Consider the following 17,816-nt stretch of genomic DNA (forward strand, 5'->3'; position numbering starts at 1 on the left):
AACAAGCTGGTGTAGCTATCCTAATATCTAATAAAATAGACTTCAAACTAAAATCAATCAAAAGAGATCAGGATAGACAATACATATTTATCACGGGAAAAATCCACCAAGATGAAGTCTCGATTCTAAACATTTATGCTCCAAATACAAAAGCACCCACATTCCTAAAAGAAACACTACTAAAGTTTAAAATGCACATCAAACCCCACACATTAGTAGTGGGAGATTTTAACACACCACTCTCACCAAAAGATAGATCTACCAGACTGAAACTTAACAAAGAAATAAAGGACCTAACAGATGTTATGACTCAAATGGACCTAACACTATTTGCAGATGATATGATAGTATACATAAGTGACCCCAAAATCTCTACTAGGGAACTCCTACAGCTGATAAACTCCTTCAGTAAAGTGGCAGGATACAAGATCAACTCAAAAAAAATCAGTAGCCCTCCTATACACAAATGATAAAAGGGCTGAGAAAGAAGTCAGAGAAACATCACCCTTTACAATAGCCACAAATAATATAAAATACCTTGGGATAACACTAACTAAACAAGTGAAGGACCTTTTTGAAAAGAACTTTAAATCTCTAAAGAAAGAAATTGAAGAAGATATCAGAAAATGGAAGGATCTCCCATGCTCATGGATAGGTAGGATTAACATAGTAAAAATGGCAATCTTACCAAAAGCAATCTACAGATTCAATGCAATCCCCATCAAAATCCCAACACAATTCTTCACAGACTTGGAAAGAAAAATACTCAACTTCATATGGAAAAACAAAAGACCCAGGATAGCTAATAGAATCCTATACGATAAAGCATCACCATCCCTGACCTCAAACTCTACTATAGAGCTACAGTAATAAAAACAGCTTGGTACTGGTATAAAAACCGACGTACAGACCAATGGAATCGAATTGAAGACCCTGACATTAATCCATGCACATATGAACACCTGGTTTTTGACAAAGGAGCCAAAACTATACAATGGAAAAAAGAAAGTATCTTCAACAAATGGTGCTGGCATAACTGGATGTCAATATGTAAAAGATTACAAATAGATCCATATCTGTCACCATGCACAAAACTCAAGTCCAAGTGGATCAAAGACCTAAACATAAATCCAGTTACACTAAACTTAATAGAAAAGAAAATAGGAAGCACTCTTGAACGCATTGGCACCGGAGACCATTTCCTAAATAAGACACCAACAGCACAGACCCTGAGCACAACAATTAATAAATGGGACCTCTTGAAACTGAGAAGCTTTTGCAGGGCAAAAGACACAGTCAATAAGACAAAAAGACAGCCAACAGAATGGGAAAAGATCTTCACCAACCCCACATCTGACAGAGGATTGATCTCCACAATATATAAAGAACTCAAGAAACTAGACATCAAAGTACTAAACAGTCCAATTAAAAAATGGGCTAAAGAGCTAAACAGAGAATTCACAAAACAAGAACTACAAATGGCTGAAAGACATTTAAAGAAATGCTCAACATCCTTAATCATCAGAGATATGCAAATCAAAACGACTCTGAGATACCACCTTACACCTGTTAGAATGGCTACGATCAAAAACACCAATGACAACCAATGTTGGAGAGGATGTGGAGCAAAGGGAACACTCCTCCACTGTTGGTGGGAATGTAAACTTGTACAACCACTGTGGAAATCAGTATGGCGGTTTCTCAGAAAATTAGGAATCGAACTACCTCAAGACCCAGCCATCCCACTCTTGGGCATATACCCAAGGAATGCTGATTCATACCATAAAGATACATGCTCAGCTATGTTCATAGCAGCACTATTTGTAATAGCCAGAATCTGGAAACAACCTAGATGCCCATCAACGGAAGAATGGATGAAAAAAATGTGGTACATATACACAATGGAGTACTACTCAGCAGAGAAAAACAATGAAAGCATGAAATTTGCAGGCAAATGGATGGAACTAGAAAAAATCATCCTGAGTGAGGTAAACCAAACCCAGAAAGACAGTCATGGTATGTACTCACTCATAGGTGGATTCTAGATATAAAATAAAGAACAATCAGATCACCACCCATAGAACCATGGAGGCTATATATATAGCATGGAGGTCCCTAGGATGACTGTGGCTTATAATAAATTTCAGTTTTACTCAATTATTGAAAAAAATAGCCAAATGAATGGAAACACATGAACTATGAACCAAAGGCTGAGGGGTCCCCAGCTGGATCAGGCCCTCTGAATAGGTGAGACAGTTGATTGGCTTGATCAGTTTGGGAGGCAACTAGGCAGTGGGACCAAGTCCTGTGCTCATTGCATGAGTTGGCTGTTTGAAACCTGGAGCTTATGCAGGGACACTTGTCTCAGTCTGGGAGGAGGGGACTGGACCTGCCTGGACTGAGTCTACCAGGTTGATCACAGTCCTCGGGGGAGGACTTGTCCTGGAGGAGGTGGGAATGGGGGGTAAGCTGGGGGTAAGGGAAGGGGTGGGAGGGGGGAGAATAGGGGAACCCATGGCTGATATGTAGAACTGATTGGTATTATAAAATAATATATATATATATATATAAAGCAACATCTACATGTAACTCTGTGCTGCCACCTTACGGGGAGCCTAAATTTGAAGTTATGTTTTTAATCTTTTAAATGTCCCTGTACAATGCAGTTCTTGTAAGTACTACCAACTTAGGGTGCATTATTCTTTAAACAAGAAATTCAGCTATAATAATTATAGAGAGGGAAAGCTGTCCAAAGTATGCTTAAATCATCATAATTGGGAAATTTTTTAAAGTCCTGGGAATGATGACTTACTGGCCCTATATCTCAAACACTAACACACCAGCAACAGAGTTACCAACAGTAAAAAGCTTACAGGGATTGGTATAGTTTTCTCTTTATGTTATAATTAAAATATGTGTTACTCTTAGTGAATGAATGTACTTTCCTTTAAAATTTAAAGTTGGAATAAAAGGATTTTAGAGTGAGCAAAGGACTTCAGTATTCCTGCCCTGACATGATGTACAAAAATCTAATAAACACACATGGAAAAGGGGGCTCAACATCATCAGTCTTCATGGAACTGCAGATTAAAAAGGCAGTAAGTCTCACATCAGCTATTCTAGTCTCCAGCAAAAATCTACCTAGATCCTCAGAGGTGGCTACACACTGGGACCTTTCTGGAAAACTAGTGTTCAGCTTTATTACAACATTTGGAGCTTGGCTACCATCCTTGTAGCAGCCCAGACATGAGCTGCAGGTCTCCTCATGAACACCAGGGGCAACAATAAACCCCATAATCAACAGGGAATACTCTCCTTGACGAATGAACCTATCTTTCAGGCTTGTTTCCATCCCAGTTCCAACAGCTCCCTCATATAATCATTCCCTGTGTCACTGAGACACCCACTCTGCAAGGTGACCTTATGAAGTCCCCTCCCTCCTCTTATCATCCGTGAGGACAGACAAGAATATCATAGGGCAATCGCCAAGGAGAACAAAGTCATCCCAGAAAGGTCAGGGAGGCCATGGGCAGACCTGAATCACATTCAGCCAGCACAGGAAGTTGGGGTCCTGGTGCCCTCCATAGGAAGGTGGAGCACATGGTACTCTTTCTAGGACACACAGGTCACCTCATCCTGCACACCAGGATACAAACCCCTGAGATGGTGTGTATCCATGGATCAGACACCTAATAGGTGACACCATTGAGGATGAATCTGGGTCCTCCCCAGTCATCACTCAGCTAGACATTTTCCAGCCCCGCGGGGAAGACTGCCACTCTGGGCTGGGAATAAATCCCACCCTCCCTGATCATTGAGATCACAGGGCAGACTGGGCTCTGCTGGGTTTTATGTCACAAGGAAATACACCCTTGACCCTGGGTTGAGCTGCTGTTCTCTCGGGACACAGGACACTTCTCAGCCATGTGGTTCAAAGTATGTTCTAGAACACCTAACAACAAAGGAATAGAAGGGTGGGAGGCAGCACTCACAGAAGAACAGAGCAATGCACACACACAGACTCCACCCACTGACCATCTGACTCCAGGAGGTTCCCTCCTCTGGGAGGAGGCTCAGTTGTGGGAATAAAATCAGAGCAGACACCAGAGGGGCCCAGCTTGCCAGGAGCCTGAGAGTCAAACCTCCTCTCCAGAGGAAGAGCCTAGCCCACAGCAAAGACTATGGAGCTCACCTCAGCCCCTCTCCACAAAGGACAGGTCTCTTGGAGGGGACTCCTACTCACAGGTGAGGAGACATTCCTCTGGAGTAGGAGAACTCAGAGACTAAATGAGGTCTTTGGGGAGAGGGAAAGAGCCTGAGAAGGTATGTCTGGCTTCTGCTTGAAGCCTGAGTGCAACAGGAAGCTCATGGTGGATGGGAATTGGTGTAGAGGAGGAAAAACTCAGTTGTTCCACATTGTAAGTATATCAGCACTGGCCACTGGATCCTGAAGACTGACATTCACACTTCTGTCAGGGTGACTCTCCAAGTAAAACTCAAACGAAGGTGAGTACACCACAGCCTCATTTTATAGGACCCTGAGAAATCTGCAAATAAACCCCAGGCTATGGGACACTCATTTACTCACAGGTATCTGAGCCTGCTGTAGGCATTATGGTTTAAACCAAAATCAAACCAGTCTGCCTACTACTACTGTGCAGGAAGACAGAGCAACAAGGACATCTAGAAGGTTGGCCCAGGGGTTGACAAGCACTTCAGAAGAAACAGAGCATGGAAAGGTCAGAAAATGAAGGCACAGAGTCTTTAGAGGAGGAGGAGGTCAACAAGACATGTCTACACTCACCAAAGATGCTGATTATGAATAGAGTTCTGAGGGCAGTGAGGTTTGAGCTGTGTAAATACCTGAGAAGATAGTTCCATACAGTGGAAAGATTCGGGGGTACTGATGAATGGGGGTGATGCTGCTGACCTCGTCCCAACAGGACACACATACTAAGACTGAGAGTTGAAGACACTCACATTCCAAAGTTCCTAATGCAAAGGTCCTAATATTGATAGATTTTTTTTCTCTCTTCCCTCTTAGCCTTGCTTTTAACCTTCTGGAACTTTGCCACCACTGCAGAACTCACCGTGGAGGCAGTTCCAACACACGCTGGTGAAGGGGACAATGTTCTTTTCCTTGCCCTTAATATGCCACAGTCACAGAAGTTTTTTAACTGGTTCAGGGGGGATCGACTTAATATGTCAAACAGCATTGTACGATTGATAACACACAGAAGTAAAATAGAAAGAGGACCTCTCTACAGCAATAGAGAGACAATACACACCGATGGATCCTTACTCTTCGAGAATGTCACTAAGAAAGATGCAGGAGTCTATTTGCTAGTTGTGACTACGGAAGACTTTGATGAAAAGAGAGCAACTCTGCAGTTATATGTACAAGGTAAGTAATTCTCTGTAACCTCTGGGTCAAGGGTGGAGCTAATCCTATTACACACATAGGGTGTGCCTCTGTGTTATGGTCCCCACATTGTGGTTCAAACATTCAGTAAAGGACATACATTAATGTGTGGGGAAAACAGCAAGAAATCAATTGAATCCACTCTTAGAGAAAAGAGGGTGAGGGAACTGAACCCAGGAATGTCACACTTTGCCTAGGGTCTTAGATGATCATCATGACCATGGCCTTGAGAAAGACCTTTCAGGACTCAGGCAGGGGCTGGCTGAGGAAACCATGAGAGTCTCACAAAGGGATGACCCCCGATAGCTTTGCTCAAGAAACCAGTGCTATACTGGATCAGGAATCCTGGGAAGCTTGTAGACTGGATTGGAATTTAACCTCCTGTTGGAGTTGACAAGGGACAACAGTGAATTGTAGGCTGGGATCCTCCTAACAGTCAGCTTCTGAGAGCCATGTCTGAGGTAGGTCACCTGGGCATCTCTTCATGAGAATCAGTTTGCTCAGCCTAGGCAGAGAGGTAGGAAAAGCAATCAGCTAACTATTCTGATGATCTTCTAAGATCTCCCAGGAAGGCAAGGGTCCTAGAGAGATAGAAGAAAAAGTGTACAAATGGCAGCTCCTTGCCCTCCTGGGGTCCAGCCTAGGGATTATTTCCTGCAGGCAAACACGAACAGACACTGCTTGGTGGAAGGTCAGGTTGTTATTCACATTTAAGGTTAACTTGCAGGCATGGAAATGATCATTTACCATGTGTTCTGGTATAGGGAAACTGAGACAGGAAACACAGTCATTGAGTCAGGGTCAAATAGCCCTTCACTGGCACAAGCTATCTGTCCACAACCATATCTCCAGGCTCCCCACCACGGAGACCTACTAGATGACCTTCAATCTTCTCGATCATTTCATAGACTCAGGATTCTTATAGGGCTCCCAGATTCATGTCAATCAATATCAAATTCCTAACAAGAATAGTCCACCTGTGGCCCAGCCTGACCTATATGTCAGCCAGATCCTGAGCTGTGTGAGATCTCTGACAGGCGTTCAGGTTTCTCAGGGAAGCTCAATGGGAAGACTCATCATAACCTATCTGTAGGACGGCCCTGAACAGCAAAGCCTGGGAGGGCTCTGATCTACACTCAGCAGCAGAGGTCAGTGTTGCTAGAGGGACTGGAACCTTGTGTCTCAAGAGAGGCAATGGGACAGTGAGGACCGGGAATAAAATGAGGTCTTTCATTCTTTGTCTTGAGTCTGACCATCACCCAACACTGTAGTGTAACCGGAATCTTAAAAGTTCTTATTAATAAAAACAAACCCAGGGCCAGGTATTGGGGTAAATGATGAATGATCAGAGAAGCAGAACAAGCCACAGCCACCTCACCTTTCCTCAGCTGATCCTGTTTCCTCAGACTGGAAGACTCTGAGTCCTTATCCAAATGGATGTCAGCTGATTGCTTCTCAAAAGCCTGAAGGTTAACCAGCCTAGTTCCTAGTTTTCATGCCTTATATACATTTCTGCTTTCTGCCATCACTTCCTGGGATTAAGGGCGTGAGTCACCATGCTTGGCTGTTTCCAGTGTGGCTTTAAACTCGCAGAGATCCAGATGGATCACTGCCTCCCAAGTGATAGGATTAAAGGTGTGAGTGCCACCATCTTCTAGCCTCTGTATCTAGTGGCTGTTCTGTCCTCTGACCCCAGATAAGTTTATTAGGGTTCACAATATTTTGGGGAATACAATATGACCACACTGCAGCTCAGTTCACCTGAGCTGTGTGAGATCTCTGACAGGCTGTCAGGTTTCTCAGGGAAGCTCAATGAGAAGACTAATCATGACCTATCTGTAGAGCAGCCCTGGACAGCAAAGGCTTGGAAGGGCACTGGTCTACACAGAACAGGGGAGGTCAGTGCAGATGCAGGGACTCAAACCTTGTGTCCTAAGGCAGGCAATGGGTCAGTGAGGACCAGGAGATAAAATGAGGTCTCTCATTCTTGAGTCTGACCATCACCAAACACTGCAGCTCAGTTCTCTCATGAGAAAGTCCTTGCTTCTACCATACACAGCACAGGAGGCCCCATTATCTCTGAGCACTCAGCCACTCCATCTGCCTGTAATTTGCTTGCTGAATGATTCTTTAAGGATCTGGGTTGCCTGGGAGTTAAGAAAATATCTCTGGTTGTAAGAGGCTTTAAAAGATTCAGAAGTACCACACAGAGCCATCATCTCTGTGGTGAGCACAGCACCTCAACCCAAGCCCAACACCACAACCAACAATTCCAACCCATGGAGGGTGGAAACTCAGTAGCATTAATGTGTGAGCCTAAGACTCAGAATACAGGCTACCTGTGGAGGATAAATGGCCAAAGCATCTCAGAAGAGGACAGGCTGAAGCTGTCTGAGGACAACAGGACTCTCACTTTACTCAGTGTTGTGAGGACTGACACAGGACCCTATGAATGTGAACCTGGAAGCCAGTGAGGGACTCCCATGTAACCCATTCACTCTGAACATTACCTGTAAGTATTTTCTGTTTCATCCTGGCCGCAACTGCCTAAATACAGAGGGCAAGATCTACCACACTCAGTCCCAGTCCCGTTGTGTTCATAACATAGACCTACCATACAGATACCTAGGCTGTCAGGGCATCCTGGCCCAGCCCAAGCACATGTAGACAGGCCCAGCATAGAGCTTGAATGGGCTGCAGGGAATTTTACTGCCTAGAGAGGTTGAGGGTGATGTAAACAGGGGACATGTCAGACTCAGGCTCAGTGCACACATGAGTGTGCAGAGGGGATGTTGTGTGTTGTGCTTGAGATAGATCAGGGCTTGTGCATGCTGCATGAAAACTCTTCTACTAGTCTGACCTAAGCTCTGGGTAGGACCTGCTCAACTAAGGTTTAAGCACAGGTGAAAGAGATACTATGTCTTTCTACAAACCAGGATTTCCCCTTACCTCTGTTGACATCACATGTGTTTTAATATGTTTTCTCCAGTGGTCCATTTATTCCAATCATATACATCTCAAATATTAATTTCCATTCAAAGAAAACCTCAGCCTCTCCTGCCACACAGATGTTAACCCACCTGCACAATACTCCTTGTTTGTCAATGGAGAGCTCCAGTCATACTCCCAAGAGCACTTTATTCCTTACATCAATACTAATAATAGCAGATCTTATACCTGCCTAGTCGATAACTGTCACTGTCCTCAATGAGACCACAGTCAAGAACATTACAGTCCTTAGTAAGTAGATCTCAGAAATATCATCACCAGGTTTGGAGTGGAGTCCTTTGGCTTTCTGGGAAGATGCAGAAGCATTTAATTTCCAGTGCATGGCTATGGGAACAAGCAAAACTCAAGTTTTCCCCCAAGCCTCCTGGTTCTCTGATTTCTGCCTGATAGGGATGGAGCCTGCAATGTAAGGAGGAGGTTCTCCCAGTCTTGGAAATCCTTTGGTTGTATGAGGGAGTTTCCATGGTTAGGACAGACTCAGGTCAAGGTTTCTTTCTGTGCCTAAAACAAGCTTCCCTGTCCCCTCCATTTTTATTTTATGACCTCCATGACCTACAAGGAACACTCGGAGCTTTCAACTGTGCTCACATTCTTTTTCTCCAAACTGGAGGAGAAATTCCCCACAGAATTTTTCCTCTGCTCCCAGGTCTACTCCTGTCTCACGGTGGCTGGCTCAGTTCTGACTCCGTGGGATGAGAAGAGTGGGTGAAGAAGGTGCCTGGGAGCCCTGTTCTGAGTCAGGGTGAACCATGTCACTGACAGTTGATGATGTTCTTTTGCTTACTCTTCGCAAGGTCCAAAAAACAAATGTCAGCAGAGTGTGGTGGCACACATTTTTTATTCCAGCACTGAGGAGGGAGAGGAGGGTAGATAGTGTGAGTTTGAGGCTAGCCTGGTCTACATAGCAAGTTCCAAGCAAGCTAGGACTGTACATTGAGACCCTGTCTCAAAAAAATCAGTACTGAGGATTAGAGTGGCAGGCTTTGGTCAGCTCTGTGATTATTCACTTCTTCTCTGTAGTATTTAATCCACATCCATGGGGCAGGAAATACAATTTTTCTACAAACAGAAATTCTTCAGTCAGGGATTTCTCCCAGTCCTGAGGTCTAGCCTTTAACACCTTTAAGATTATGTGGGCCATCTTAACCCCATGACAAATTATTTAATAAAAAAAAAACAGAAGGCTATTTGATAAAAGAGGGACCTGACTGTTCACACTTACCAAAAGTGTGAGCAAGAATTCCAACAAAAATCATTAGGAAATATATACCCCCAACCATGAGATTTCTGGACATGTGGGCTGAAGAGGCACGCAATGTGGAATCTTCACAAACAACCTGAGTCAGTGTCACTGTGGGTGATCTTGGTAGGAGTAAGATTCAGCTTTCTCCTTACAGAATATATCTTGAACCCAAACATGTGATCTTGCAGAGGACCACTTCATTCTATGTGCCCTGGGAGCTGGCTGAGATCTCTGAGGGTGAGGGACTCTCAGCTGTTCCCCTCCACCATTTATCCACAGATCCAGTGACTCCACCCTCCATCCAAGTCACCAACACCACAGTCAAAGACCTGATGTCTATATCCCTGACCTGCTTGTCAAATGATGTGGGGATCTCCATCCATTGGCTCTTCAACTCTCAGCGTCTGAGAATCACAAATAAGATGATGCTGTCCGCGAACAACAGCACCCTCCAAATAGACCCTGCCAGGAGTGAGGATTCAGGGGACTATCAGTGTGAGGTAACCAAGGGATTCGTTAACAAGAGGAGTGACCGCATCACTCTGAACATAATAGGTGAGTGATCTCTGCTCCATTCTTACTCCATAGTGTTGGGGATGGGGGCAGTTTCGTTATCAACAGAGTACAGACTGGGTCAAAGTCACAAGGAGAAAAACATGGTTCAAGATACAAATACAGCCAGCTTGGTGATGGATGCATGTTAATCTCATGATAACATACCAAGCAAGCTGAGCACAGTGCTGCATGCCTTTAACCCCCAGCACACCAGAGGCAGAGGCAGTTGGATCTCTATGAGTTCCCAACCACTATGGTCTTTGTAGCCAGTTTCAGGTTAGCCAGAGCTACATAGGAATGTTGAGAAAATGGGATATCCATAGTGGCTATTTTCAGGGTATCCTTGAACTCACAGAGATCCATGCCTCCAGAAGGCTAGGATTAAAGGTGTGAATGCCACCATTTTCTAGCCTCTGTATCTAGTGGCTGTTCCATTCTCTGACCCCAGATAAGTTAATTAGGGTGCACAATATTTTGGGGAACATAATACCACCACACATGATCATTTCATTAGATGCTCAAAAAGCCTTTGACAAAATCCAACACCCCTTCATGACCAAGGTCTTGGGGAGATCAGGAATACATGGAACATTCTTAAGTATTGTTTAACTGATCATTCCTCCATCCTTGAACAATCTTAGCAGCCTGATTAAAACTCATCTGGTCACAGAGGGCCAAATGGACAGCAAGAATGCCTTCCAAGTTCTGTAACTCAATAGGACAACTCTGTTTCACACCTAGTAATTCAAAAGAGAAAAAGTAACAGATGAAATGGTGGATATGCCTACTGATCAGATCTGACACACATTATAATATATATGCAAAACTGTGCCCCATAAACACACATATTGATTTTATCAACTAATCTTTAATTTAATCATAGCCAGTGTGCATGAGCAATTCTGGGCTTTCCGATTCTATTTCACTAATCTGTATGTCTGCCTTTATGTCAGCAGTAGACTATTTTGATTGTTGCAGCTTTGTACGTAAATTATGAAAGTACTTAAATTATCATGCAGGATGTCCTGCAACTTTATTTCTTTTTCTTTTTCAAGATACTTTTAAAGCCAGGTATGGTACTTGCCTCTAACCCCAGCTCTTGGGAGCAGAGACAGGTGGATCTCTGGGAGTTTGAGGCCAGCCTGATCTATATAGTGAGTTCCAGGACAGCTAGAATGGACTTTTCTATTTCTGTGCAAAATGCCACTGGGGTTTCGATCTGATGTGCATAGAACTGATAGACTACATTCAGTGATATTGTCATCTATTTTTTAAAAAAGTCTTTCAGACAAGCTGGCCCATGCCTATAATTCCAGCCACTCAAGAAGCTGAGGCAGGAGTAATAGACTACTGGCAATGTTCAAGAGAAAGCCCAAACTGACCTACTCTGGTGATAGGGTGGCCAAACACCCTAATTTTTGTGCTAGAAACATCATCCAATGACTGAGGAAACCAGATGCAGAGATCCATGACCAGGCCCCAGGTGGAGCTCCAAGAGTCCAATTGGCAAGAAAGAGGAGGGTTTGTATGAGCAAGAATTGTTGAGACCAAGATTGGAAAAAGCACAGGGACAAATTTTTGTTGTTGTTGAAATCTAACTTTAAGCCATGGTGGTCCAATAAAATAGAGGAGGTTATTCTCAAATATTATTAAGGACCCACTTTAATAATATTCTTCCCAGTGGGCTAGAAGAGAATCTATGAACAGTGAACATTATTTTTGGGAAATGAATCTGAGGAAACCAAGCTCTTTCTTTGTCTACTTTATTCCTCTGGGATAAAATCCTGGCTACACAGCTACAGTTCTGTTTTCATGCCTAGCTTTTTTCTTGCCTGATTTCTCTCTATATTTATCTACTGTCCCCTCTAAGTTCTATCTTAATTCTCTCATCTTAATTCTGCCTCATCTAGGTCCTTCTCATTTCATCCTTACTTATCTAGTATGTCCCTAGCTGGCTCTTTCTCATCTTTCATCTTGTCCTCAAGTTCTCTCCTCAAAATCTTCCTCTAAGTCTCCTTATACCTCTCAGTTTCCCCAAGTCTGAGGAAACTGAGGTATTCAGTTATAAACCCAAGCAATAGCAATCCTCTGGCAGAGGAAGTCATTAGGCTTGAATTCCTACAGGGTCATAAAGTCAGGTAAGAATTTACCTCAAGCAGTGACTATCAGGCTTTCTTTTACAACCCAAAAAGGGAGTTGTTAAAAAAAAAAAAAAAGAGGTCAACTGAGAGCTAATTCAAAGAAAAGAGATTTATATACTCAGTCTACATTCCTAGAAGTGGTTAGGTAAGAAGTTCGGAGTCTATAATGTTAGTGAGGTTGTATAAGAAAAGAGGGTCTCTGCTTAAATTGCACAAGAAATGAAGCCATCCTCCTGACCTCGGAGACAGGTGTTGTTTCTATAAGGGTGTTACCTTAGTTCAGGAGATTGTTTGGCTTTAGATTCTTGGTAGGTATTTTAGATAGAGACACTGTTAGAGGTTCTTGGGAGCACACATAGCATACAAGAAAATCATTGTAGGAACCATTTAATATATATACAAGAGCTAAAACATCACCAAGACTTCTTAAGCCATGGCTTAACCGTCGGAAAAATCCTTGACCTTTCCATGTAGTAGTTTCTGTGATAGTAGCTGAATTCCATTTTGTTTTCCTATGGCTTGCAGCAGTTCCAGTTTTTTCATTTAGTAAAAAAAGGAGAATGTTTAATTCTCTCTAGGGTAGCAAAAAGCATGGAAAAATTTAAATTTGGAGATGACTTGAAAAATGAAAACATGTTTAATTAATATTTATAATCAATAATCTATGTAGATGGCAAGTTGAGAATTAGTTTAGCCATATACTAGGTATAGTTGTATATAATAAGAATTTCTCTGTCCCAAGTAGGTAGCAGAGGAGTAACATAAAAAATCTATTATTAGCTAGTATAGCATAATATGGTCAAATGTGTCTAAATACTATAACTGTGACTTATCAAAAAGAAATGATTAGTTTGGAACATAACTCTATCAATCTCTGATTAGTAGTATTAATTTGGTTAAATGGTATTTTAAAAGAGGCATTGTTAGATAAAGGGTTACTTGAGTTAGTCATGAGCACCTGTTGGACCCAGGTTGCAGTTGAAATGGACCTAATAATTTAAATTTGTAATCAAGGCAATATTGACCCATTAGCTATGGGAGGACTGTAATAATCTGTGTCAGGGTATGCATAGCAAGACAGAAATACAGAAAAATTGTCAGAAGCACATGAGGAGAAAATCTGATAGTATATAGATTTCAGGATAATTGGCAGAATTTATAGAATTAATAATAGAGTATTTTTTAAGGGCAGTCCAGCCCCTGGGCTGGGGAGTTCAGCACCAAAAGAGGGGTAAGTCACCACGGGGCTGTAGAAGTCATTCATGGTTACTCCTGCTGATATGGGTCTGAAGCTGAGGGAACTGAAGGCTGGAATGCAGTGGGAACCCAGGAAGAGCAGGCTGTTTCAGGCTCTGTAAGACATGTGTAGCAGGATTTTCTGTCTCAGGTGCTAGAGGGCATGATGCAGGGCTGAGCTGGACAGCACATGTGTGTGAGCTGGAGGATGGGGTGCAGACCTGCAGCTAGACAGCATGTCTGTGGTCCAGAGGGTGACAACCTATAACTCTTTATATGATTAGAATTTCTGCTGGAAACAAATATATGTATTAGTGGTAGAACATGCAGCTGAGGAGTTTTAAGGAAGAAACTTTTCTCTTAAGTATACCTATGGAATAATAAATACATGGTATAAGCAGATGAGAGAAGGGGATGAGGCCATGGAGAGAGGGCATAATCCACTCACCCATAGAAGAAAAAGAAAATTTGTGAATGGGAGACATAAACTGTAATCAGATTGTGTTCCTCCTGATCCTTCTTTGCTTGTGAGAATTGGTCAGTTTTGATCTCCTGGAGAATTTTTATAGTATTTTCATTTTATAATTAACTTAATTTCACATATCAGCCAAAGATTCCGGTCCTCCCTCCTCCAACCTCCCACCTCTCTCCCCCAAACCACCCCCCTATTCCCACTTCCTCCAAGGCAAACTCTCCCCTGGGGAGTCAGCCCAGCCTGGTAGACTCAGCCAAGGCAGGTTCAGTCCCCTCCTCCCTACACCACGGCTGAGCAAAGTGTTCCAGCATAGGCCTCAGGTTCCAAAAAGCCAGTATGCACCAAGGACAGGTCCTGGCACCACTGTCTGGGGGCCTCCCAAACTGTTCAAGCTAATCAACTGTCTCACTTATCCAGAGGGCCTGGTCCAGTTCCATGGGGGTTCCTCTGCAATTGGTTCACAGTTCATGCCTTTCCACTAGTTTGGCTATTTGTCCCTGTGCTTTTTCCAATCATGGTCTCAATATCTATCGCTCAAACAATCCTCTCTCTCTCTCTCTCTCTCTCTCTCTCTCTCTCTCTCTCTCTCTCTCTCTCTCTCTCTCTCTCGCGCCAATTGGACTTCTACCTTGGGCTCGTCCATGGATTTCTGCATCTGCTTCCATCAGACACTGGATGGGAGTTCTATCATGACAGCGAGGGTGTTTGGCCATCCGATAACCAGAGCAGGTCAGTTCAAACACCCCTCCACCATATCCAGTAGTCCACTGTGGAGGTATCTTTGTGGATTTCTGAGGACCTCTCGAGCACTCTGCTTCTTTCTATTCCCATGGGGTCCTCATTCATTATGATATCTCCCTCTCTGTTCTCACACTCTGCTCCTGATCCAGCTGGAACCTTCCTCTCCCCTAAGCTCTCTTTTCCCCGACCCTTGCCCTCCATTATCCCCCTCCCCCAGTTTGCTCATGTAGATCTCATCCATTTCTCTGTCATTGGGCAATCCCTGTGTCTTTCTCAGGGTCCTCTTTACTAGGTAGCCTCCATGGAGTTGTGAGTTGCAGTCTGGTTATTCTTTGCTTTACATCTAGTATCCACTGAGGAGTGTGTACATACCGTGTTTGTCTTTCTGAGTATGGGTTACCTCACTCAGGATGATTTTTTCTAGTTCCATCCATTTGCCCACAAACCTTATGATATCATTGTTTTTCTCCACTGAGTAGTACTCCACTGTGTATATGTACCACGTTTTGTTTATCCATTCTTCAGTTGAAGGGCATCTAGGTTGTTTTCAGGTTCTGGCTATTATGAATAATGCTGCTATGAACATAGTTGAGCATGTGTCCTTGTGGTGTGATTGATCATTCCTTGGGTATATGCTCAAGAGTGGTGTAGCTGAGTCTTGAGGGAGGTTGATTCCCAATTTTCTAAGAAAGCATCATATTGATTTCCAAAGTTGCTGTACAAGTTTGCATTCCCATCAATAGTTGAGGTGTGTTCCCGTTGCTCCACATCCTCTCCAACATAAGCTGTCTTCAGTGTTTTTGATCTTAGCCATTCTGACATGTGTAAGATGGTATCTCAGAGTAGTTTTGATTTGTATTTCCCTGATGACTAAGGATGTTGAGCAATTCCTTAAATGTCTTTCAGCCATTTGAGCTTCTTCTGTTGAGAATTCTCTGTTTAGCTCTATAGCCCATTTCTTAATTGGACTGTTGTGTATTTTGATGTCTAATTTCTTGAATTCTTTGTATGTTGTGGATATCAACCCTCTGTCAGAAGTGGGGTTGGTGAAGATCTTTTCCCATTCTGTAGGCTATCACTTTGTCTTGTTGACCATGTCCTTTGCCCTACAAAAGGTTCTCAGTTTCAAGAGGTCCCATTTATTAATTGTTTCTCTCAGTGTCTGTGCTACTGGTGTTATATTAAGGAAGTAATTTCTGGTACCAATGTGTTCAGGACTACTTCCTACTTTCTCTTCTATCAGGTTCAGAGTAACTGGATTTATGTTGAGGTCCTTGATCCACTTAGACTTAAGTTTTGTGCATGGTGACAGATATGGACATATTTGCAATCTTCTACATGTTGACATCCAGTTATTCCAGCACCATTTATTGAAGATGCTTTCTTTTTTCCAGTGTATAGTTTTGGCTTCTTTGTCAATAATCATATGTTCATAGGTGTGCTGATTAATGTCAGGGTCTTCAGTTTGGTTCCATTGGTCCACATGTTGGTTTTTGTGCCAGTACCAAGCTGTCTTTATTACTGTAGCTCTATAGTAGAGATTGAAGTCAGGGCTTGTGATACCTCCAGAGGTTGTTTTATTGTACAGGAATCTTTTGCTGTCCTGGGTTTTCTGTTTTTCCATATGAAGTTGAGTAGTGTTCTTTCCAGGTCTGTGAAGAATTGTGTTGGGATTTTGATGGGGATTGCATTGAATCTGTAGATTGCTTTTGGTAAGATTGCCATTTTTACTATGTTAATCCTACCTATCCATGAGCATGGGAGATCTTTCCATTTTCTGACATCTTCAATTTCTTTTTTCAGGGACTTAAAGTTTTTGTCATACAGGTCCTTTGCTTGTTTAGTTAGAGTTACCCCAAAATATTTTATATCATTTCTGGTTATTGTAAAGCGTGATGTTTCTCTGATTTCTTTCTCAGGCCCTTTGTCATTAGTATATAGGAGGGCTACTGATTTTTTTTAGTTAATTTTGTGTTCTGCTACATTGCTGAAGTTGTTTATAAGCTATATGAGTTCCTTCGTCAAATTTCCGGGTTCACTTATGTATACTATCATGTCATCTGAAAGTAGTGTAAGCTTGACTTCTTCCTTTCCAATTTGTATCCACTTGATCTCCTTATGTTGGCTTATTGCTCTGGATAGAAATTCAAGTAATATATTGAATAAGTATGGGAAGAGTAGACAGCCTTGTCTTGTTCCTGATTTTAGTGGAATCTCTTTGATTTCCTTCCCACTTACTTTGATGTTGTCTGTTGGCTTGTTGTAAATTGCCTTTTCTATGTTTAGGTATGTTCCCTGTATTCCTGATCTCTCCAAGACTTTTATCATGAAGGGGTGTTGGATTTTGTCAAATGCCTTTTCTGCATCTAGTGAGATGGCCATGTGTTGTTTTTTTTTCTTTGAGTTTGTTTTTTATGGTGTATTACATTGATAGACTTTAGTATGTTGAACCACCCTTGCATCCCTGGGATGAAGCCTACTTGATCATGGTGGATAATTGTTTTGATATGTTCTTGGAGTCTGTTTGCCAGTATTTTATTGAGTATTTTTGCATCAATGTTCATGAGGTAGAGTGGTCTGTAGTTCTCTTTCTTTGGTGAATCTTTGTTTGTCTTTGGAATCAGGGTTAATTGTAACTTCATAGAAGGAGTTTGGTAACATTCCTCCTGTTTCTATTGTGTGAAACAATTTAAAGAGGATTGGTATTATCTCTTCTTTGAAGATCTGGTAGAATTCTGTGCTGAAACAATCTGGTCCTGGGCTTTTTTGGTTGGGAGACTTTTAATGACAGTTTCTACATCCTTAGGGGTTATTGGTCTATTTAAATTGTTTATCTGGTCTTAATTTAACTTGGTGTGTGGTACCTATCCAGAAAATCATCCATTTCTTTCTGATTTTCCAATGTTGTGGAGTACAGGTTTTTGAAGTATGATCTGATGATTCTTTGGATTTTCTCATTATCTGTTGTTATTTCTCCCTTTTCATTTCTGATTT

The 17,816-nt window shown here is 42.4% G+C and overlaps 1 protein-coding gene across 5 annotated transcripts in view; it reads left to right on the forward strand.

Moving 5' to 3' along the window:
- The first annotated feature begins 3,943 nt into the window (after positions 1–3,943).
- Positions 3,944–17,816, forward strand: part of LOC102924043 (cell adhesion molecule CEACAM21-like) — a 41,160-nt gene continuing 27,287 nt past the window's right edge. The window contains exons 1-3 of one of the 5 annotated variants that reach the window (XM_076573644.1): positions 3,950–4,245; positions 5,045–5,404; positions 9,954–10,229. In XM_076573644.1, coding sequence (XP_076429759.1) covers positions 4,182–4,245; positions 5,045–5,404; positions 9,954–10,229 — 700 coding nt within the window. In that variant the 5' untranslated portion in view covers positions 3,950–4,181. Of the gene's footprint in view, positions 4,246–4,268; positions 4,507–5,044; positions 5,405–7,603; positions 7,935–9,953; positions 10,230–17,816 lie in introns of those variants that run through there. The other 4 variants (XM_076573645.1, XM_076573646.1, XM_076573647.1 and 1 more) reach the window with 4 other exon arrangements.

Source organism: Peromyscus maniculatus, chromosome 1, assembly GCF_049852395.1.
Source record: "Peromyscus maniculatus bairdii isolate BWxNUB_F1_BW_parent chromosome 1, HU_Pman_BW_mat_3.1, whole genome shotgun sequence".
Lineage (NCBI taxonomy): Eukaryota > Metazoa > Chordata > Mammalia > Rodentia > Cricetidae > Peromyscus > Peromyscus maniculatus.